General features: G+C 41.8%; 2 protein-coding genes across 2 annotated transcripts in view; both read right to left on the reverse strand.

The window, feature by feature from the left end:
* sik2b (salt-inducible kinase 2b) overlaps positions 1-12,246 on the reverse strand; it is a 61,259-nt gene extending 49,013 nt beyond the window's left edge. Inside the window, exons 1-2 of the mRNA XM_029714436.1 lie at positions 11,822-12,246; positions 1,637-1,753 (exon numbers count right to left, since the gene is read on the reverse strand). Coding sequence (XP_029570296.1) covers positions 1,637-1,753; positions 11,822-11,959 — 255 coding nt within the window. The 5' untranslated portion in view covers positions 11,960-12,246. The remainder of the gene's footprint in view (positions 1-1,636; positions 1,754-11,821) is intronic.
* Positions 12,247-13,605: 1,359 nt separating this feature from the next.
* laynb (layilin b) lies at positions 13,606-19,939 on the reverse strand. The gene is made up of 7 exons (XM_029714437.1): positions 19,535-19,939; positions 18,443-18,740; positions 17,450-17,607; positions 16,852-16,896; positions 16,209-16,295; positions 15,517-15,631; positions 13,606-15,198 (listed from the first exon to the last, which is right to left on the reverse strand). The coding sequence occupies exons 1-7, from the start codon at positions 19,608-19,610 to the stop codon at positions 14,871-14,873; spliced, it is 1,107 nt and encodes a 368-aa protein (XP_029570297.1). The 5' UTR covers positions 19,611-19,939; the 3' UTR covers positions 13,606-14,870.
* Positions 19,940-23,573: the final 3,634 nt, after the last annotated feature.

Genomic DNA, 23,573 nt, shown 5'->3' on the forward strand with positions numbered 1-23,573 from the left:
CTTGGTGCTGTTAAAATGTAAATTCATCTGATAATCCTCGTGCATAGATTCCTGGAACAGTATTAGGCTGGCTGACGTGGGTGTACTGAGAACAGCAGAACAGTCTTAAATGAAAGGATCATAAAAGAACAAATGAATTAATACAAACTTGCATTGATCAGCAGAGTAAATGTTGCAAATGTCACACCGTAAAGGCTCATATTTGCTGCTCACAGCAAAAATAAAAGAATGCTTTATTTTTTGGAATTACAAAAATGACACAAATATGGAAGACATGAGAGAATGGGAACGATGTTCTGGTTGAACAGTTCCACTATTCCCAGTAGAGAGACGGTACTGATAGTGCCAGCGGTGTGTGTGGGAGGACACCAGGGCAGCATCCCAAATGGCACACTATTCCCTATGTGCACAGCATCCCAAATGGCACACTATTCCCTATGTGCACTTCTTTTTGACCAGGGCCCTATGGGAAGTAGTGCACTACATTGGGAATAGGATGTCATTTGGGACGTGTCCTAGAATTAGCCAAAGAAAACAAAGGGATGAATAGAGATAAAAAATAAACGCATTAATGAATCAGATACATTCACATAGGAATCCTACAAAGTGGTTATTTCATGTAAATTCCCATCTGGGCAAACGTACGCTTTACTCTGCACCATTTCTGACCAATATGCCCCTGTCTCCATGATTTTACCAAAAACCCTGTAGGGATAATCAATGTCACTTTCCCCAGTGCTTTCCATAACATGCCGATCACATGGCACTTAGTATCCAAATTCTGTCACAGTACTTGGTCAACGATGCAAATGGGGAAATTACATGGATTGTTATCCCATGCAAATGTCAACATTATAGCCATACAAGTTCATTGGAAACCGTGAAGAGCTGTGTGTGTGTGTGTGTGTGTGTGTGTATGTGACTGTGGAAAACTTGGGCCTCTGAGTCCGCTGAGCGGGCATCCTGTGAAGCAGAGACCCCAAGACAAACTGAACGGGGGGGGGGGGGGGGGGGGGGGGTGGATTGGTTGTTTGGAGATGAGAGCCGATGCCAAGCCTGCTGCCCTCTGTTTATGAGGCCTGAAAGGAAATGACTAATTGACCCATGCCGTTTGTATGGAAGAGCTGTTGGAAATAATGATACACAATGATTACAAAGCAAAGCCTGGACCAGAGCCATTTGGTTGTGTAATAATAATTAACTGCTATTCACATTCCCAACAACCAAAGTGACCTAAAGTCTTATGTAAGAAAAGTGAAGTCTGGGGTGGGATTTTCAGGTTGACTAGTAGGACCTCTTCTGATTGTAGAGCTTGACAGCTGAACATTGCTTTTCCCCCCACTGCTATTAACACAAGAGGCTGAATCCTACAGTACAGTTTAGGTGAAATTTTGTTAAGCACCTTGACACGTTGCTTGGAGAGGGCTGGTTGGTTAGTTATTAACTCCGTCAGACGTCAGTTCTGATATCTATGAAGGTCTAGGACTGTGAAGGCCAGGTAGATTGGAGATGTTTGCTCACCCATTAGAAAATGTCCTGAATGACCATAGGCATTGCACATTTATCCAAAAACCCAGAGGAACAAATAAAAATGGATTATATTTTGTAGACTGGTGTTTTAAAAGGAGCGGTTTACCTGGTACAACTTGATGATGTGCGGGTGGTCCAACATTTTCATGATCTGTACCTCCCGGTAGATCTTCTCCAGGTTCACAGCATCTAGTTGGCTCTTGTCTATGATTTTAATGGCAACCTGTAGAACACAGAATACAGTGATGAGTCCCTGGACAAAACATTCAAAAGGATTCCCTTGATATATTCCTTTACACAAAAAGACCTCAAGGGAATCCACATATATATATATATGTGTGTGTGTAGGCATACATTTAAGTGTTGCTAAGACTGAGGCAGATAATTCTAAGAAAGTCCAAAGGCAAAAGTGGTAAGCAGTAGGCCTATCTCTCCCTAATATAATTCCACAGCACTCTAAGTTCTTGCAAGGCGAGCACAGACAATAAACCTCAAACACTATCCTTTGCACAAAAAACTGTTTGCTAGGAGAAATCATAAACAGCTTTTATATTCTGCCATCCACACTGGGTGAGAGGTAAGGGGGGCAGACACTAGCAGAAGCTGCTGGAAAACAGGCAATTTCTTCATCCTTGCAAGAGTTGATTAACAGTGTCCATGTCATGATAACATGCAATATCCCAAGTCTAGCTCTCTCATAATCAGCATTTAACAAAAGCGAGGGGAGGCCTTTAATCATTCTACTCTAATCTTACCCAATACAATGCTTGATTACATCCATATCACTGCACTAATGCTCCCCTCCCTCTTCGTTATGAACAGAAGACATTTACACCATCACACCTACAGCGTCATTGCGCAAAATGGTACGCAGCATCATCTAGATATGTGTGCAACAAAAGTTCAACATTCACCTTCTGCTACCATTTCTGTTAAGCCGTCTACGCATATTGTTTGATGCATACGTTCAATATTTCCAATTTATGCACCACACAGAACGCACTGCAACTACCTCTGCAACGCAATGCTGCAAGGCAAACGCAGTGTTCCATTGGAAATGAATATACTTCTGGTGTACCAAAACACAAAAGACGCTTTCGGTGTGATGAGGCGTTAGGCCTACTGCCAGCCCCTACAAGGAGGTCAAGTAAGGTTCGGGGGCATTCTTGAACTGAGGACCTACTGATCACAAGATCACTAAGACGATATGAGTAACGAGAGAGATTTTAAATCTTGCAAAGTCAAGAATCCAGGACAGTGGGCTGCTGCTAATACCATATCCAAGCAGTAAACACTAAACAGGGGCTGACGGATTTGCTTTGCAATTACTAGTTATGTACAGAGTAGCCCCGTAATGGACTAAAGGAGCCTAACGTTGCTCATTATAATCCAAGGACCTTAAAATGTTCTAGTTAAAGGCGAAATGGCTTTGGAAGCCAAAACAGACAAATACCCAATCTAAACGTGAATCGATTCTCAAATGCGGTACGGTTATAGAAACATAAATCCCCCTACTTTCAAATCACATCAAAATAATTCCACAAACGCAAACAGCACACATACACTCTACACAGATAACACAGCTGCAGCCAGCGGTATTTTTCATTGACAACACGTTTGTGGCGTCCGTCTTCTGTTTACATACAGGTGTTTGGAGACGCATATACAGTACCAGTCAAAAGTTTGGACACCTACTCATTCAAGGGTTTTTCCTTTATTTTACTATTTTCTACATTGTAGAATAATAGTGAAGACATAAAAAAACTATGAAATAACACATATGGAATCATGTAATAGCCCAAAAAGTGTTAATCAAATCAAAATATATTTGTAAGCTATGTAACCTATTATTAAATAATGGCAATAAAGAACCTTTTAGATTTGTATCATTTAGATGGAATATTGATTAACCACGACATTGATTTTGAGATATGAAGACTTATTATAAATTAAATGAAACTATTCCACGAAAACGTGCATATGAAAAATCACAACTTGCACGCAGTTCAGTAGAAATGGTATGATAACCTGACACTCCAAATGGAGAAGGTTGCAGACCGCTGGTGAAGTCTATTACCAGGGGCACAATCTGCGAAGTGGGAGGGGGGGTCTGGTCAAGAACAGGTTTCTTTCTTCTGGTTAGTCTATAATGATCTCTGGCTCCCTCTTTTTTGTAATTTGTATGTCTTTTCAAAGTCGCTGTGCTTATTAAAGCATCAGACAAGCTCAGTAGCCTACATATAGTTGACTTTATTCAAATATAGGGTGTGTGTCTATATATGGAAACATTTGTCACCATCTGGATGTCACCTTGACGTGCCAATTAGCTAACGTAACGAGGTTGTATCGAGGTTCTTCCCACTGTTTTGCTTCACCGGGCAGATGTATCATGCTGCTGGCAGCAGCTAACGTAGCCAATTTGTTCCATCCCACTTGATTATACTTTGAGTAGGATAGCAGCCTACACAAGAATTAACTTGTAGTATTGGTAGTCACCGTGATACAGTCTACTGCTCAATGAGAGTTTGCGATGCAAGCAGGCAACACAACATCACGGGGCACAGTGTGTCCTTATTTCCTGCTTGCCGGCTAATGCCGAGCACTGCTGCCCTGCAGTAAGGAGAGGGAAGTAGCTAGATCGTGTGGCCAATATCATGCCAGGATGACAGCTAAAGCGAACTTATTGTAGTGATTTTCCCCGAAAATGTACAACTACGGCATTAATATCTACATAAAAATAAACAATTACCCTGATAGAAATGGAATGACTCTCTCAAGTCCCAACTTTGGCAGACAAGTTTCTAATTCTCGTTGAAGTCACAAGAATGAATTAGCTAGCTGGTGAGGGCTCATTAGCACAACTGACTGAACCGAATCTGTTCGTCCCCACTCAACTCTTGCTGCATGACATGCGTCATACATTTTGGGCACCAGGCGTCTCCGTATAGCCTCTCCCAGTGGACTACCTGTGCTAATTAGCTACATTTTACATTTTAGTCATTTAGCAGATGCTCTTATCCAGAGCGACTTACAGTAGTGAATGCATACATTTCATACATTTTTTTTTTTTTCAGTACAAGTTCGGACACATCTACTCATTCAAGGGTTTTTCTTTATTTTTACTATTTTCTACATTGTAGAATAATAGTGAAGACATCAACACTATGAAATAACACATATGGAATCATGTAGTAACCAAAAATGTCAAATGAAATTTTATTGGTCACATACATGTGTTTAGAAGATGTTATTGCAGGTGTAGGGAAGTGCTTGTGTTAAACAAATCTAAATATATTTTATATTCTTCAAAGTAGCCACCCTTTGCCTTGATGACAGCTTTGCACACATTAGGCATTCTCTCAACCAGCTTCACCTGGAATGCTTTTCCAACAGTCTTGGAGGAGTTCCCACATATGCTGAGCACTTGTTGGCCGCTTACTTACTTCTATGAATAATCAAGTGCGTGTCCTTCCTCAAGACTGACAGGAGTGCTCCAAACAAAAAGACAATGAATCAATTGACAAGTCGTAAATGGAATGAAATCATAATTATCACAAGTGTAGTCTACTGTAGGTTGTGCGCTCTAAAAACAACGTGTCCACACCTACAACAACAATGGTAAGAATAGAATAATAATACACTGCTAAAAAAAATAAAGGGAACACTTAAACAACACAATGTAACTCCAAGTCAATCACACTTCTGTGAAATCAAACTGTCCACTTAGGAAGCAACACTGATTGACAATAAATTTCACATGCTGTTGTGCAAATGGTATACACAACAAGGGGAAATTATAGGCAATTAGCAAGACACCCCCAATAAAGAAGTGGTTCTGCAGGTGGGGACCACAGACCACTTCTCAGTTCCTATGCTTCCTGGCTGATGTTTTTGTCACTTTTGAATGCTGGCGGTGCTTTCACTCTAGTGGTAGCATGAGACGGAGTCTACAACCCACACAAGTGGCTCAGGTAGTGCAGCTCATCCAGGATGGCACATCAATGCGAGCTGTCGCAAGAAGGTTTGCTGTGTCTGTCAGCGTAGTGTCCAGAGCATGGAGGCGCTACCAGGAGACAGGTCAGTACATCAGGAGACGTGGAGGAGGCCGTAGGAGGGCAACAACCCAGCAGCAGGACCGCTACCTCCGCCTTTGTGCAAGGAGGAGCAGGAGGAGCACTGCCAGAGCCCTGCAAATGACCTCCAGCAGGCCACAAATGTGCATGTGTCTGCTCAAACGGTCAGAAACAGACTCCATGAGGGTGGTATGAGGGCCCGACGTCCACAGGTGGGGGTTGTGCTTACAGCCCAACACCGTGCAGGACGTTTGGCATTTGCCAGAGAACACCAAGATTGGCAAATTCGCCACTGGCGCCCTGTGCTCTTCACAGATGAAAGCAGGTTCCCACTGAGCACGTGACAGACGTGACAGAGTCTGGAGACGCCGTGGAGAACGTTCTGCTGCCTGCAACATCCTCCAGCATGACCGGTTTGGAGGTGGGTCAGTCATGGTGTGGGGTGGCATTTCTTTGGAGGGCCGCACAGCCCTCCTTGTGCTTGCCAGAGGTAGCCTGACTGCCATTAGGTACCGAGATGAGATCCTCAGACCCCTTGTGAGACCATATGCTGGTGCGGTTGGCCCTGGGTTCCTCCTAATGCAAGACAATGCTAGACCTCATGTGGCTGGAGTGTGTCAGCAGTTCCTGCAAGAGGAAGGCCTTGATGCTATGGACTGGCCCGCCCGTTCCCCAGACCTGAATCCAATTGAGCACATCTGGGACATCATGTCTCGCTCCATCCACCAACGCCACATTGCACCACAGACTGTCCAGGAGTTGGCGGATGCTTTAGTCCAGGTCTAGGAGGAGATCCCTCAGGAGACCATCCGCCATCTCATCAGGAGCATGCCCAGGCGTTGTAGGGAGGTCATACAGGCATGTGGAGGCCACACACACTACTGAGCCTCATTTTGACTTGTTTTAAGGACATTACATCAAAGTTAGATCAGCCTGTAGTGTGGTTTTCCACTTTTTAATTTTGAGTGTGACTCCAAATCCAGACCTCCATGGGTTGATAAATTGGATTTCCATTGATTATTTTTGTGTGATTTTGTTGTCAGCACATTCAACTATGTATTTAATAACATTATTTCTTTCATTCAGATCTAGGATGTGTTGTTTAAGAGTTCCCTTTATTTTTTTGAGCAGTATATATTGAATGCATTAACAGAAATTGCCCTAACTAACCAAACAAACGTTATAGATGAGCAATTATGGTAATTAGCAGTACATGTACTACTGGTGTGCCATCCCGCGGCCTCCGCAATGGTCGACCAACAGCCTATCGACCAAACAATCGACTAAATGGGCTCAGCCCTAAATACAACACAGCTTTGGTGACACCCCTGTCTCAAAAACGAATGGTGTTGACCGCTTGGAACTTTTAGAAATGATGCTTCTCCTCCCGACTGTGCCATTCTGCTCGTAAAATTATTCATTGCTTTACCCATTTCATTTTAAAGTGTTCTTGGGTAAACTATATCTACTAAATAAAACATGGAATCCACCCTCCAGAAAAGAGTTGTATGACGATTATTACTACAACAAAAAAATTTGTTCACGGTTAATGTCCTTAATTGTCGGTTACGCGATTCTACGATAATTGTGCAAGCCCTAACAAGTTATTTCTCCCTCGCCCATCGAAACAATCATTACTTTATTTTACAAGTTTTAACTAGCACCATGCTGCTCTTTTTGCAAGCTAGCAAGCATAAACTAATAAGCTGGGAAGGGCTCATCAAGAGGACTGACTGAACCGAATCCATTAAGCTCCACCCGACTCTCAACATGTCAGCAATTTGGGCACTAGGTGTGTCCGCACAGCCTCTCCCTAATCCACCCGTCTTCCGTCTGTTTCCGTAAACAAGCAATGTAACATGGAAATATGGGCATGTATGAACCCTAACCCTATAAAAAGGTGTAGTAATTTAACCTTTTGTTTTTTGAAAATTATTTATTGCCGATATGAAAGATAAGTTCCTTATGTTTACAAAACCGTACCTGCAAGGATGCGTGTTAACGTTTAGAGCAAGCGTCTGGGCTCAACAAAAAACTCCCCCGTTCATTAGATTCTACCGTCAAAAGGCGCTAAAGCAGTTAGCGTCTTAGCTCTCGAAAACTCTAGGCGGCATTCTGCCTTCTCCCTACAGTTTTCAGCCATGTATACATTTTGCACAGATCAATAAAGCTATGGGTGCCTCTATCCAATGAAATGTCACTTCTGCTACACTTCCCGAGTTACACACGTGTTCGGATTATGCTAGATACCGTAGCTAATTAGCACAGGTGGTCGTCTCGTCTTCCGTCTGTTTTCTATAAACAAATACAATTTTATTTGTCACATGCGCCGACTACAATACGTGTAGACCTTAGTGAAATGCTTACTTATAAAACCTTAATTTTCTTAACTGCATTGTTGGTTAAGTCAAAAAATAGATAAGTCAAAAATAAAACATTAAAGTAACAAATAATTAAAGAGCAGCAGTAAATGAACAATAGTGAGGCTATATTCAGAGGGTACTAGTACAGAGTAAATGGGTGGGCCTGGTCTGGGTAGTCATTTGATTAGCTGTTCAGGAGTCTTATGGCTTGGGGGGTAGAATAACAAGCGCTGTAACATGGAGATATGGCGTGAAGAATGGGTGGAGGGGATAGCTGACGTTTTACTTGCTCCTAACCAATTGTGCTATTTTGTTCGTTTTTACGCGTTGTTTGTAACTTATTTTTTAACCTGTCTGGGCTAGGGGGCAGTATTTTCACGGCCGGATGAAAAAACATACCCAATTTAAACAGGTTACTACTCTGGCCCAGAAAGTAGAATATGCATATTATTAGTAGATTTGGATAGAAAACACTCTGAAGTTTCTAAAACTGTTTGAATGGTGTCTGTGAGTATAACAGAACTCATATGGCAGGCAAAAACCTGAGAAAAATCTAAGCAGGAAGTGGAAAGTCTGAGAATTGTAGTTCTTCTTTTGATTCTCTATCGAAGCTACAGTGTCTGTGGGGGACGTTGCACTTCCAAAGGCTTCCACTGGCTGTCTAAAGCCTTCAGAAAGTGGTTTGAGCCTTCTCCTGTCACTGGGCAGATTATAGGAGCTCAGTTACTGAGTGGTCTGCCTGGCAACAAAGGGATTGGATATGCTCGGTCCCGCGAGTGCGCCCCTCCTCCTTTTTCTTCTTGAATGAATACGCTATTGTCCGGTTGGAATATTATCGCAATTTTACGTTAAAAATACCATAAAGATTGATTTTAAACAGCGTTTGACATGCTTCTAAGTACGGTAATGGAACATTTTGACTTTTCGTCTCTCGTTCTGCGCTCACACGTTATGCCTTTGGATAAGTGATCTGTACGCACGAACAAAACGGAGGTATTTGTACATAAATATGGATTATTTCGAACAAAAACAAAATTTCATGTTGAAGTAGCAGTCCTGGGAGTGCATTCTGACGAAGATCAGCAAAGGTAAGAGCATATTTCTAATACTAATTCTGAGTTTAGGTTGCCCCGAACTTGGCGGGTGTCTGAATAGCTCACCGTGATGGCTGAGCTATGTACTCAGAATATTGAAAAATGTGCTTTCTCCGTAAAGCTGTTTTAAAATCTGACACAGCGGTTGCATCCAGGGGTAGTCTATCTATAATTCTATCTATAATTGTTATATATTTTGTCAACGTTTATGATGAGTATTTTTGTAAATTGATGTGCACATTCACCGGAAGTTTTGGTGGGAATACATTTTCTGAACATCATGCGCCAATGTAAAATGCTGTTTTTGGATATAAATGTGAACTTTATCAAACAAAACATACATGCATTGTGTAACATAATGTCCTAGGAGTGTCATCTGATGAAGATCGTCAAAGGTTAGTGCTTCATTTAGCTGTGTTTTGGGTTTTATTGACACATGTCCTTGCTTGGAAAATGGCTGTGTGATTATTTTTGTCTATGTACTCTCCTAACATATTCTAATGTTTTGCTTTCGCTGTAAAGCCTTTTTGAAATCGGACAATGTGGTTAGATTAACGAGAAGTTTATCTTTAAAATGGTGTAAAGTATGTTTGAGAAAGTTGAATTATGACATTTTGTTGTTTTTGAATTATCCGCCCTGATATTTCACTGGCTGTGTCCCGCAGGTACCTAGCCCATAGAAGTTAAACTTATTTTGTACATAATATTGCTGCTACCATCTCTTATGACCGAAAATAACTTATGGACATCAGAACAGCAATTACTCACCTCAAACTGGAAGAACAATTTTTCTTTAACGAGTCCGATGCGAAGGATATACTGCTTTCTCAGGAAAGGGCCCAAATCCCTGTCATTTGCGTGAAGAAAAGACGGAGAAAAAGGGGGTGGAGGTCGGGCTGCCTTCTGAGAATTTGTAGGCGAGTGAGTAATCTCCCACTGCTCTCCGTTCTATTGGCCAATGTGTAATCATTGGAATCATTGGAAACATTTTGTTTTCGAGATAATAGTTTCCGGATTCGACCATATTAATGACCTAAGGCTCGTATTTCTGTGTGTTTATTATATTATAATTAAGTCTATGATTTGATAGAACAGTCTGACTGAGTGGTGGTAGGCAGCAGCAGGCTCGTAAGCATTCATTCAAACAGCACTTTCGTGCGTTTTGCCAGCAGCTCTTCGCTGTGCTTCAAGCATTGAGCTGTTTATGACTTCAAGCCTATGAACTCCAAGATTAGGCTGGTGTAACCGATGTGAAATGGCTAGCTAGTTAGCGGGGTGCACGCTAATAGCGTTTCAAACGTCACTCGCTTTGAGACTTGGAGTGGTTGTTCCCCTTGCTCTATATGGGTAACGCTGCTTCGAGGGTGGCTGTTGTCAATGTGTTCCTGGTTCGAGCCCAGATAGGAGCGAGGAGAAGGACGGAAGCTATACTGTTACACTGGCAATACTAAAGTGCCTATAAGAACATCCAATAGTCAAAGGTATATGAAATACAAATCGTATAGAGAGAAATAGTCCTATAATTCCTATAATAAATACAACCTAAAACTTCTTACCTGGGAATATTGAAGAATCATGTTTAAAGGAACCACCAGCTTTCATATGTTATCATGTTCTGAGCAATGAACTTAAACATTAGCTTTCTTACATGGCACATATTGCAATTTTACTTTCTTCACCAACACTTGCATTATTTAAACCAAATTGAACATGTTTCATTATTTATTTGAGGCTAAATTGATTTTATTGATGTATTATATTAAGTTAAAATAAGTGTTCATTCAGTATTGTTGTAATTGTCATTATTACAAAATAAAACAAAGAAAAAAATAAAAGAATAATAATATATATTTTTTTATTATTAAATTAAACTAAATAAATAAACAAACAAAATAAAAATCGGTCGATTAATCGGTATCGGCCGGGTTTTTGGCCCTTCAATAATCGGTATCGGCGTTGAAAAATCATAATCGGTCGACCTCTAATCCTGACATGACCCTCCAGCATGACAATGCCACCAGCCATACTGCTCGTTCTGTGCGTGATTTCCTGCAAGACAGGAATGTCAGTATTCTGCCATGGCCAGCGAAGAGCCCGGATCTCAATCCCATCGAGCACGTCTGGGACATGTTGGATCGGAGGTTATTTGAATCAGCTGTGTAGTGCTGGGGGGGGGTCTTGTTGACCACATTATACATAACACTATACAAACTGCACACAATTGTTAGGGAGAGTAATGAAGCAAGGTATTGATCCATGGTCAAAGAAAGGCAGTGTATTGCACAACATTGAGGTTACAAAGTGATGTGATAATGTAAATCTCATGGCATGGACACACATGAATGAATCAGCTTCACAGTTAGGCTAACGTTGCCTAAATGTAAAACTGTGAGACACCCAATTTTGCTAATCATAGACAGTTTTGATTATCAAGTTACATAATAGTTGTTAAGTTACTAGTCTATAACTTTCATGTACGGGTCAAAATCTTTGCAAAAAAAAAAGACTTTGCAACATAGTAAACTAGGTAGGTGTGAAATGGTCTAAACATGTCAATGTGAACAGAATGAGACAACTACAGAATAAATGTGCAAATATAACTTCAGATAACTAGCTAACTTACAATTGCAATGCAGGGGGCAAGTAACTACTAGCTTGTTAGTTAAAAGACAAGGTTAGTGCCCTTTGCAAGAGAATCACACGCTTAGCTCACTGTTAAATAGCATGCTAGCCAGCCAGCTAGCTCATTCTCAGCACTCACCTCGGTCTTGGTAATGCGATGTCTAGCCAGCTTCACAACGGCGAAATTACCCTTTCCTAGAGTACGTTCGATATCGTAGAAGCCCACTCGGACAGGACCCCGGACCATCGGTTTTTGGTGATTGTCAGCCATGACCATGCTTTATTAAATAGGGTTTGGGGTGAGGACCTAGGGGCTCGCGACTTGAGCCTACAGATGTTGAAAGGGAAAACAAACCGCCCGCTAAAATGTTGTCTATTCAAAATAGACAAAGTACATTTCTCGGTCGCCCAGCCAGTTTGAACATTAACGAGCCTTCAGACCAACGAGACGACAGAAGACATTTACGGCTGTCACGCCACGTTCCCCAATACAATAGAGCTATAATATTTCAGCTAGCTACCTATATTAGCTAAAGTACATGAGTTGAGTTGCAGCAGGCATCATATTCTCTCGTTGACGTACATTGACGTCAGAGCCATGGGGGTATTTGTACAGGGGGCGGGCCTCCACGCTTCAGTGCCAATTCGTTTCCAAGCCAACCGGACCCACCTCTTACGTCAACCGGTAACATTGCTATTCTGATATCTGTTTGCTCGCCGCCCTGAGTGGAGGGTTGACTTTGAAGTTTGACCTGCAGGTGCACAGAAAAAGCTTTTGTTACTCTGAGTCAAAGTGCAGGGATTGGACTGGTGCATTATTTATGTACATTTATACTAGCACATTAATCCATGCATGCATGTTGTTTTGATGTGTAAAGGTGTGTGTGCAGCTGGGCTCTGACTATGTAATGTATACATGCTTATGCACAAAGCAAAGGATGCATGCAAGTAATGCAACCCCTAATACATTTTATTATGACTTTTGTTGGTTGCAATTGCCCTTTAAGGCTGTGGTAAATTAATCATACAGTTTGAGAAGAGAGTGTGAGATGCTTGCCAGGTTTCCCAGCTACGCACAAAACGGCAAACATTAATATGGATTATGCTGGATGGTGTGTGTTCTGCAATTCAGGTTTGTACACTGAACAAAAATATAATCAAAACATGTAAAGTGTTTCATGAGCTGAAATAAAACATCCCAGAATTGTTCCATATGCACAAAAAGTATATTTTTTTCACAAATGTTGTGCACAAATTTGATTACATCCCTGTTAGTGAGCATTTCTCCTTTACCAAGATAATCCAACCACCTGACAGGAGTGGCATATCAAGAAGCTGATTAAACAGCATGATCATTACACAGGTGCACCTTGTCCTGGGGACAATAAAATACCACTCTAAAATGTGCAGTTTTGTCACACAACACAATGCCACAGATGTCTCAAGTTTTGAGGGAGCGTGCAATTGGCATGCTGACTGCAGGAATGTCCACCAGAGCTGTTGCCAGAAAACTGAATCTTAATTTCTCTACCATAAGCCGCCTTCATCATCGTTTTAGAGAATTTGGCAGTACTTCCAACCGGCCTCACAACCGCAGACCATGTGTAACCATGCCAGCCCAGGACCTCCACATCCTGCTTCTTCACCTGTGGAATCGTCTGAGACCAGCCACCCGGACAGCTGATTAAACTAAGGAGTATTTCTGTCTGTAATTAAAGCCCTTTTGTATTGGAAAAAAACTTATTCTGATTGGCTAGGCCTGGCTCCCCAGTGGGTGGGCCTATACCCTCCCAGGCCCAGCCATGGCTGCGCCCCTGCCCAGTCATGTGAAATCCATAGATTAGAGCCTAATGAATTTATTTCAATTGACTGATTTCTTTATACTGTATGAACTGTAACTCAGTAAAATTGTTGAAATTGAAGTTGTTGCATGTTGCGTTTATATTTTTGTTCAGTATATTTTTGTTCAGTATACATTTTAGATACAGGTTATTAAGCCAAATCAATTGGTTTGAGAATAATACAATAATATGACAGAATATTAGCACAATATTATCATTTTTTTTAACATACCCATTGCACATCTTGCGATCAACATAGAATTTTAGTGAAACTGCTGGAGTTAGAGACCAATGGAAAGACAGTTAAAATATTACATGAAACAGTACCATCTGCTGGTCAAACAAACAATATGGAAGCCATAAGTAAGTACTGTTTGCAATAGTACAGTAAAGTAAGCTATATCTTACCAAAGGTTTTACGGCTTATAAATTGTCTATTTTTCTTTCTTCTTGTACACAAAAACACAATAAAGGCACATTATTATAAAAAACTAAAAACAAAACATTTATTTGTAGCCAGAGCGGTGCACGATATTTGAAATATTACCCATATAGGCCTACAGGTCCAGCGAGTACATGTTTTGTTAATTAACCTATCGTGACAGCCTTACATGGAAAACTGTTGAGCGCAGCACCCCAAAAGCATTTGCTGTCCCTGTTAGATTTCCTGTATGTGCAAGTTCCAGATGTGCTTTTGGTATTTCCTGTCCGACATCCTCCAAGAACACTCAGCTTTAGCTCGTTAGACTACTTTTTCACAACACTCTAGTCAGGCCCACTTGAATCTACCATATACGCAAAACATGTCCTTTCTTGATTTTCTTCACAACATTGTGATAAATACAAGATTATAAGACGAAGACAAAGGAATAGGCAAATAAACAAATGCCACACTCTTGTTATTCAACCAGGACTTTGGTGTAGCCATGAAAAGGCACATTGTGACTTTATCCAGCCAGCTCAAACTGGTGTCATAGCAGTGGAGGCTTTGGTAAACATCACTGGGAGGATCATCTCTCGCAGGCGGCCATTGCTCAGAGGTATCGTGGAGTCAGACTTCTGTTATCCGAATTTCCGAAGATATTGTCCTGTTCCCTGACATCAACTTCCACACAGGAAACCTCAAATGGGGGTGACACCATAGGCGTCTTTGTACGGTTAGTGGGCGTACCCTAAAGCGAACACTTTATAATACCACACAGGATCTGTCCGTCCTGTCTCGCATCACATGATGCCATACAACCCACCAGCAGGAGATATGAAAGATGAATGGAGACAAAAAGAGTCAGATGCCCAGATGGCCCAGTGGACATGTGGTAAAGAGAGAGGCACTGCAGGGCTGCAACATTACTCATAGATCTCATTCTCCACCCATCCAGTCTCGTTGAGATAGTGCCGACCCTGGTTTTGGCAGGCCTCATAGATATCATTGGTCACAAAGCCACTCTCTGTCACTGTCTCCTTGTTTGAAACATTCTCGTAATCATCACACTGGGAATCAAAAGAGGAGGCACAGAAGGACATCTTCTTGATTGCAGGTGCCATGCTCTCCAGATCGGCTGGTTGAAGCTTGGTGATGTCCCGGTAGGCATAGGGTCCTTGGATGTTGCAAGCCGCAGTGGACATTGTACCCCATTGCTCTTGCTTAGGGTAGCTGTCTGTTTGAGACTTTCTCCTGCATAAAGACAGTTACACTATCAGTTACAGAGGCATGTAGCGAGCCACAAACACCTCCAGCATTGCTTATTTCAAATATGGCATTTAAACCCACCTCAAAACAAAACATCTCTTATGCTCTGTGACGTCTGATGTTGGTTATGTTTCACAAGCCCCCTTGCAAGCTTCCTCTGTTTTGCCCCTCTTATCTGTGTCATTTTTTACTTACAGATTCTTTTTTACATACTTTTAAATAATGTTAGGTGACCTTGACAGGTGCCTAACATACAACATGTATTATTACCTGTTATTATTCAATGAAGCGAACAAGTATTACCTTTTGGCAGCCCGTTTATAGCAGAAGACTCCTGTAGCCACAAGCAGCAGCAGTAGAATAGGGATGGTAGCAAATAGAATGTAGGAGACATACAGGGCATTATCTGAAAGAGATACTGCAGGGAGAAAAAAAACACCAGAGGTAAGACAATGGCATTATAGCCTGGTCCCAGATCTGTTTGCGCTATCATGTCAACTCCGTGTCACTCATTGTCAATGAAAAGGAGCTGACGTGATAGCACAAGCACACAGATCTGGGACGAGGCTAATGACAGTAAGTTGGCACCTCACTATGAATACTTTTGGAAAGAAACTTTGGAAAATAAATGAGGAGATCATTTATTGTATTTGGGACACAATTAAGCAATAAGGCATGAAGGGGTGTGGTACCACGGCTAAGGGCTGTTCTTACCCACAACGCAATGCGGAGTGCCTGGACACAGCCCTTAGGCGTGGTATATTGGCCATATATCACAAACCCCCAGAGGTGCCTTATTGCTATTATGAACTGGTTACCAACGTAATTAGAGCAGTAAAAACAAATGTTTTGTCATACCCATGGTATACGGTCTGATATACCATGGCTGTAAGCCAAATCAGCATTCAGGGCTCAAACCACCCAGTTCATAATGTACAATATTTCATAACCAAGGATCAAACTCGATAGACATGAAGAGAGCAGATTTTTTTTACCTGATGACTCAGACAGTCCTAGTTTTGTCTTCTCATCACTCACTTTAGCTGATGGGAGGATTGGTATTAAAGATATAATTGGTGCAACTGGAAAATAGATAATGAGCAAAACTTGTAAATAGACAGACACTGTAAATTGCATTGATATACAAAAACGTCATATTGCCCAAATAAATGTGCAGACCAAAAATAAGCAACATTTGTCTTCATCAGAGAAGAAAGATTGAGCATGTGTGATGCAGCAATGTGTAGACAAGTACAGTATGACTAATATGCAAATAAACTCCCTAGGAATGAACTCAATCTGAACAACAATTTCAAGCAGCTTCACTGGTCATCTGTAACTGTACTATAGCCTACTGTATTTGTCATGCATAGCCTCTATTATCTGGGAAGAGGATTGATTCAATGACACTGATGAAGTTTTTATTTTCTATTATATTCTCTCCTATTATATTATATTGTGATTCATAAATCTTTACCACTAGATGTCATCCTATACATAGACACTTCGGCGATTGAGAATGGTGATGTCATAACAATGTTCAAGCTGTTGATCTCAGTATCAACAACGCACTCATCTCAAGGATTCAAATATTTGACCTTAAAAAAATCTAAATGTTAGTTGCAGGGGTGGGGTTACCTGTGTATAATGAATTCCACACCACAGTAAACACTGGTAACTTTTCTGTACGAGAGAGAAAGAGACATCGTCAGCTGCAAAAGAATATGGACTATATTGACTGTGAATTATATTTTCTATGGTTCCTTGTTGATAAACTGGTATTAAATCAAAATCATACCATACAATATTATCTCCTTCAGCGGAGATAAACTACAGGATTGAGATAGGATAAATGTAATGTAACATTGCCGAATTCATTAGTGCACACTGTTGCAATCCTTAACAAAAAGAATTGTCAACAAAAACGAGAGATTCTAATTGGACAAATTCAGGTATAGTCCCTCCCTGTTTTGGTCCCTTTCCGTCCATTTGCTGTCCTTTGAATACAACCCTTTTAAATCTGTTCATGTCTAAATATGGACACTATCAAGGACACCGGGGCCATGTTCAGCAGGGCACAATGTTGTGGAACGTTCAGATAGAAAAACATGATGTGAAACAAACATAAGTCTCTGACATGTAGAATAACAAATCATGTCAACTCTATTCATAACATTTCTATCTGCAATGTTCCACAACGTTTGCCTACTTATAACGTGTCCAGGGTACAGTTCACCTTCGGAGTACTTGCAGACAAAATTGTTCTTGGTGTTGCAGTTGTCATCGTTCCACTGGAACATTAAGCGTCCCCCTTCGTCAGGGGGGGTAGAAGGCTGGTGGTACAGCACCACACACATCTCGTTGCCACACGATGGCTCGTCCCAATGCCAGTTTCTGCAACAAGCGTGTTTTCCATAGGTCAACTGTATGCCTCTGAAAATGGGACTCTCATCCTACTGATATCCAGTGTTGGGAAGTAGTGAACTACATGTATTTCAACTAGTAATTTAACTACATTTTGCAGAAGCTTGGTGGTAGTTGAACTAAATTCAAATCAAGGTAGAGTTTTCAGTAGTTAATAACTTTTGCCATGTAGTGGTGTAGCTAACTACTGGAACTACACACTACTCTTTTTGCAATCCTTTTTTCGGCCTCAGACCTGCCTAATTCTCACTTGAAGCATTTTATTTTGTGATTAATAGGGTAAATTACACTAATAGGGTAATAGGGTAAATTACATTCTGTTAACATCTGACAACGGTGATCTGTTCTTGCAACTTGTTGTCTATGACATTTCAGATTTACATATGATAATTTTTCATGAAGTAGTTTGGATGAAGTGAACTACTTTTTCAAAGTAACTTTAGTTAAGTAAAGTATATTTTTTAAGGGTAGCTTTAATGTAGCTTAACTTCTTCCAGTGTGAAGTAATTGGTAGCTTGGTAAACTATATGTTCAGAGTAGCTTCCCCAACACTGCCAATACCACAACATTCATGATAATACAAATTGTACCGATAAAATAGCAATGACCCTCAAAGCATGTAGACACCAACATATGTTAATCCACAATGCTCTGTGATGACTCTCAGATTACTGTGAGTCTTGTGAGGTATCTCTATGGCCCTGTATTTTCCTGTGGTGTGCATGCCAACAGCTGCAGGGATCTCCAATACTTTTTTGCTACAGGGATCTCCTAGACTTGAAACCAAAGTAAAACACAAGAACACCTGAATTTGGCCTTGCTGCCATCCAGCCAGTAGTACTGCGAAGGGCATCCTATGGTAGTCACCCAGTGGCGTGGGCTTCTGTTCAGCCCGATCCAGAAGTCCCCATCAGTGGCCTGCAACTGCTGGATGAACCTCTCGACCAGACGCTGCTCATTGTCAGTCTCAATACTGAGGAGTTCTGCCCCATCCGTCCTGCAGGCCTGCCTGGCATCATTGAAGGTCACCCTCCGCCGTGGGTCCTGGAAGTAGTTGATCCTGTAGCAGGGTCGCTCTGTGCCACGCCGGCAGATCCTCTGGCCTACAGTGCATCGCATTGGAAAACAAGAAATTGCAAATCAAATTGCAAATTCAATTGGAAAAAAACGCAAATCTAAACATGGGTAATAAATAACGTAAAATCAGAATGGTAATTCGGTGGAATAACATTGCAAGTTGTTATGTAAACTGTGAGGACATAAGGCACATGTATTAGCCTACATGGATTACATGATAATAGGCCTATGTACAAGATCTCTTGATTTTATGTAGACCAATTGCCATAAGCTTAAGAAACGTTGTTTTGTTTTTCATAAGTGCTTGCATGTAACACTATGAATAGGCTGTATGTTATTATTTATTTATTATTACTGTCTTATTTTCTTTATTATTAGGGCCTTTATTAATAATGTTGCAAACCACAGTGAATAAGCTTTAAAGTAATATGGCCCACCTTGATTTTTGCACCACCTAGGCTATTACATATAGCCTACTTCTGAGCATAATGGCCCATCTCAAAACGAATCATTGGTTCCCAACACACAAACCAAAACAAAAAGCCTGCTCTGGGCAATGCCTAGGCCTATTGAAGAGAAATATTGCGGTGACTGTTTTTGCCATCTAGTTTACAAAAGCACCCGTATTTTAGGTGACATTTGAAGTTTCTATTTAAACATTTTAACGTTCCAAAATCTTTCTTCTTTCGTTGGGTACTACATAATAAGATTTTTTTCCGCACAATCAAAAGAGCGCAATATTGCAATGCAATAGTTCATACCGTAACTTTTTGACAACGGGCTTTGACAAGTTTGACATTGTTTCCCTGTCAACACTCACCATTGTGTTGAAATTGGGTGAATCCTGGGTGGCAGAAAACGGCGATAACAGTCCCGAGCAGTTTAACAAAATCCATTTCTTCATCTTCACTAAACTTTCGTGTAAATTCGAGAAAATCCGTAACCGCCCGTCAAAGCCTGAGAGAGGGGAAAAGTTGTATATGGTCCAATCAGAATTAGGTCGAAGTATTTTTGCGTTTTTTAAACCGCTCTCACTGCGACTGGCTCATTATTTTGAGTAAATCCACCGAAGATAGAAGTTTAAAGAAGCAATGCTTGTCATACCTTGCTATGTTTTTTTGTTGCACTAATAGGCATGATGAAATGAGGCTACTCCATGCTGCACCCACACAATAATCTAATCAAAGTCACATTTATTTGATAAGAATGGAAGAGAGACTGAATAGATGTCTTTGAGTGATATGCTATACTGAGCAGGAGAAATGTACATGTTCAGCAAACGTCTATTTCATACACGCACGCACACGCGCGCGCGCACACACACACACACACAAACTACTTTCATTGAATATCAAACATTCATATACAAATGTTCCTGCTATTATAGCCTAGATCTACTGTGTGCTGGGGGAAAGATTTGACAACCAGGGCAGGAAATGAGAAATAAAACAGTTGAGAGAAAAATTGGGAATTAATTATGTAAAGGTCAAGCATCAGCCTGAGGAGAAGATTGTGTTCTTTCACTTGAGGAAATTAGGAAATTCTAGGGCCGGGTGGTGGGTGTTAATTTAGCCAGTAATGAGGCTGCAACATGGAAACCTTTGGTGAGACTGTGTTCCAGGCAGCAAACTCCAGACAATACAAGACGTTTTTTGTGAGGTTGTTTCGTGATTACCAACTGCAAGATGGCGCTGATAGAGATGGTCGCCTCGCTTTGAGTCCTTTGAAAACTATGCAGTATTTTTTTTAAAGTATTATTTCTTACATTGTTAGCCCAGAAAACAATGTCAATTTTCCTACATTACGACCTGAAATACGACTTTCCTGAAGCAGATCCTTTGTTCGGACCCCCACCCGGGACAGTGGATCTAATCCCAGAAGCTGAGCCAAAACAACGTCGCCACAGAAGTGGCAGACGGGGCAGCCTCCTGGTCAGGCTCCATAGGTGTGCACACCGCCCATCGCTTCTGAGTATACTACTCACCAATGTCCAGTCTCTTGACAACAAGGGTAGACGAAATTAGAGCAAGGGTTGCCTTCCAGAGAGACATCAGAGATTGTAACATTCTCTGTTTCACAGAAACATGGCTCTCTCTGGATATGTTGTCGGAGTCGATTCAGCCAACGGGCTTCTTCAAGCGTCGTGACGACAGAGATAAACACCTCTCTGGGAAGAAGAAGGGCTCTATGCTTCATGATTAACGACTCATGGGGCAATCATATTCAACATACAGGAATTCAAGTCCTTCTGCTCATCCGACCTAGAATTCCTTCACAATCAAATGCAGGCCATATTATCCCCCAAGAGAATTCTCGTCAGTTATTGTCACAGCTGTGTATATAACCCCTCAAGCAGACACCACGACGTCCCTCAACAACTGCATTGGACTCCATGTAAACTGGAAACCAAATATCCTGAGGCTGCATTTATTGTAGCTGGGGATTTTAACAAAGCAAATTTGAGAACAAGGCTAACTAAATTCTATCCGCATATTGATTGCAGCACTCACGCGGGCAATACACTCGATCACTGCTACTCTAACTTCTGCTATGCAACAAGGCCCTCCCTCGACCTCCTGTCGGAAAATCCGACCACGACTCCATCTTTCTCCTACCGTCCAATAGGCAGAAACTCAAACAGGATATATCAAATCAAATCAAATGTATTTATATAGCCCTTCTTACATCAGCTGATATCTCAAAGTGCTGTACAGAAACCCAGCCTAAAACCCCAAACAGCAAGCAATGCAGGTGTAGAAGCACGGTGGCTAGGAAAAACTCCCTAGAAAGGCCAAAACCTAGGAAGAAACCTAGAGAGGAACCAGGCTATGAGGGGTGGCCAGTCCTCTTCTGTCTGTGCCGGGTGGAGATTATAACAGCACATGGCCTAGATGTTCAAATGTTCATAGATGACCAGCATTGTCAAATAATAATAATCATAGTAGTTGTCGAGGGTGCAACAAGTCAGTAACACAAGAGTAAGTGTCAGTTGGCTTTTTCATAGCCAATCTTTGAGAGTATCTCTACCACTCCTGCTGTCTCTAGAGAGTTGAAAACAGCAGGTCTGGGACAGGTAGCATGTCCGGTGAATAGGTCAGGGTTCCAGCAGGTCTGGGACAACAGGTCTGGGACAGGTAGCACGTCCGGTGAACAGGTCAGGGTTCCATAGTTGCAGGCAGAACAGTTGGAACTGGAGCAGCAGCACGGCCAGGTGAACTGGGGACAGCAAGGAGTCATCAAGCCAGGTAGTCCTGAGGCATGGTCCTAGGGCTCAGGTCCTCCGAGAGAGAGAAAGAAAGAAAGAGAAAGAGAGAATTAGAGAGAGCATATTTAAATTCATACAGGACACCGGAAAAGACAAGAGAAATACTCCAGATGTGACAGACTGACCCTAGCCCCCCGACACATAAACTACTGCAGCATAAATACTGGAGGCTGAGACAGGAGGGGTCAGGAGACACTGTGGCCCCATCCGATGAAACCCCCGGACAAGGCCAAACAGGTAGGATATAACCCCACCCACTTTGCCAAAGCACAGCCTCCACACCACTGGAGGGATATCTCCAACCACCAACATACCATCCCGGGACAAGGCCGAGTATAGCCCACAAAGATCTCCGCCACAGCACAGCCCAAGGGGGGGCACCAACCCAGACAGGAAGACCACGTCAGAACCATTCAACGATGGTCTGACCATTCGGAATCCACATTTCAAGATTGTTTTGATCACGCAGACTGGGAAATGTTCCGGGCAGCCTCAGAGAATAACATCGATCTATTCGCTGACTGTGTGAGTGAGTTTAAAAGGAAGTGCATTGGAGATGTTGTACCCACTGTGACAATTAAAACCTACCCTAACCAGAAACCGTGGATGGATGGCGGAATTCACGCAAAACTGAAAGCGCGAACCACCGCATTTAACCATGGAAAGAGGACTGGGAATATGGCCGAATATAAACAGTGTAGTTATTCCCTCCGCAAGGCAATCAAACAAACAAAATGTCGGTATAGGGACAAATGGCTCAGACACGTACAGTGGGGGAAAAAAGTATTTGATCCCCTGCTGATTTTGTACGTTTGCCCACTTACAAAGAAATGATCAGTCTATAATTTTAATGGTAGGTTTATATGAACAGTGAGAGACAGAATAACAACAAAAAAATCCAGAAAAACCCATGTCAAAAATGTTATAAAATTATTTCCATTTTAATGAGGGAAATAAGTATTTGACCCCTCTGCAAAACATGACTTAGTACTTGGTGGCAAAACCTTTGTTGGCAATCACAGAGGTCAGACGTTTCTTGTAGTTGGCCACCAGGTTTGCACACATCTCAGGAGGGATTTTGTCCCACTCCTCTTTGCAGATCTTCTCCAAGTCATTAAGGTTTCGAGGCTGACGTTTGGCAACTCGAACCTTCAGCTCCCTCCACAGATTTTCTATGGGATTAAGGTCTGGAGACTGGCTAGGCCACTACAGGACCTTAATGTGCTTCTTCTTGAGCTACTCCTTTGTTGCCTTGGCCATGTGTTTTGGGTCATTGTCATTCTGGAATACCCATCCACGACCCATTTTCAATGCCCTGGCTGAGGGAAGGAGGTTCTCACGCATCATTTGACGGGTACATGGCCCCGTCAAATGATGCGGTGAAGTTGTCCTGTCCCCTTAGCAGAAAAACACCCCCAAAGCATAATGTTTCCACCTCCATGTTTGACGGTGGAGATGGTGTTCTTGGGGTCATAGGCAGCATTCCTCCTCCTCCAAACACGGCAAGTTGAGTTGATGCCAAAGAATTCCATTTTGGTCTCATCTAACCACAACACTTTCACCAGTTGTCCTCTGAATCATTCAGATGTTCATT

Source organism: Salmo trutta, chromosome 26 (assembly GCF_901001165.1).
Source record: "Salmo trutta chromosome 26, fSalTru1.1, whole genome shotgun sequence".
NCBI classification, from domain to species: Eukaryota; Metazoa; Chordata; class Actinopteri; order Salmoniformes; family Salmonidae; genus Salmo; species Salmo trutta.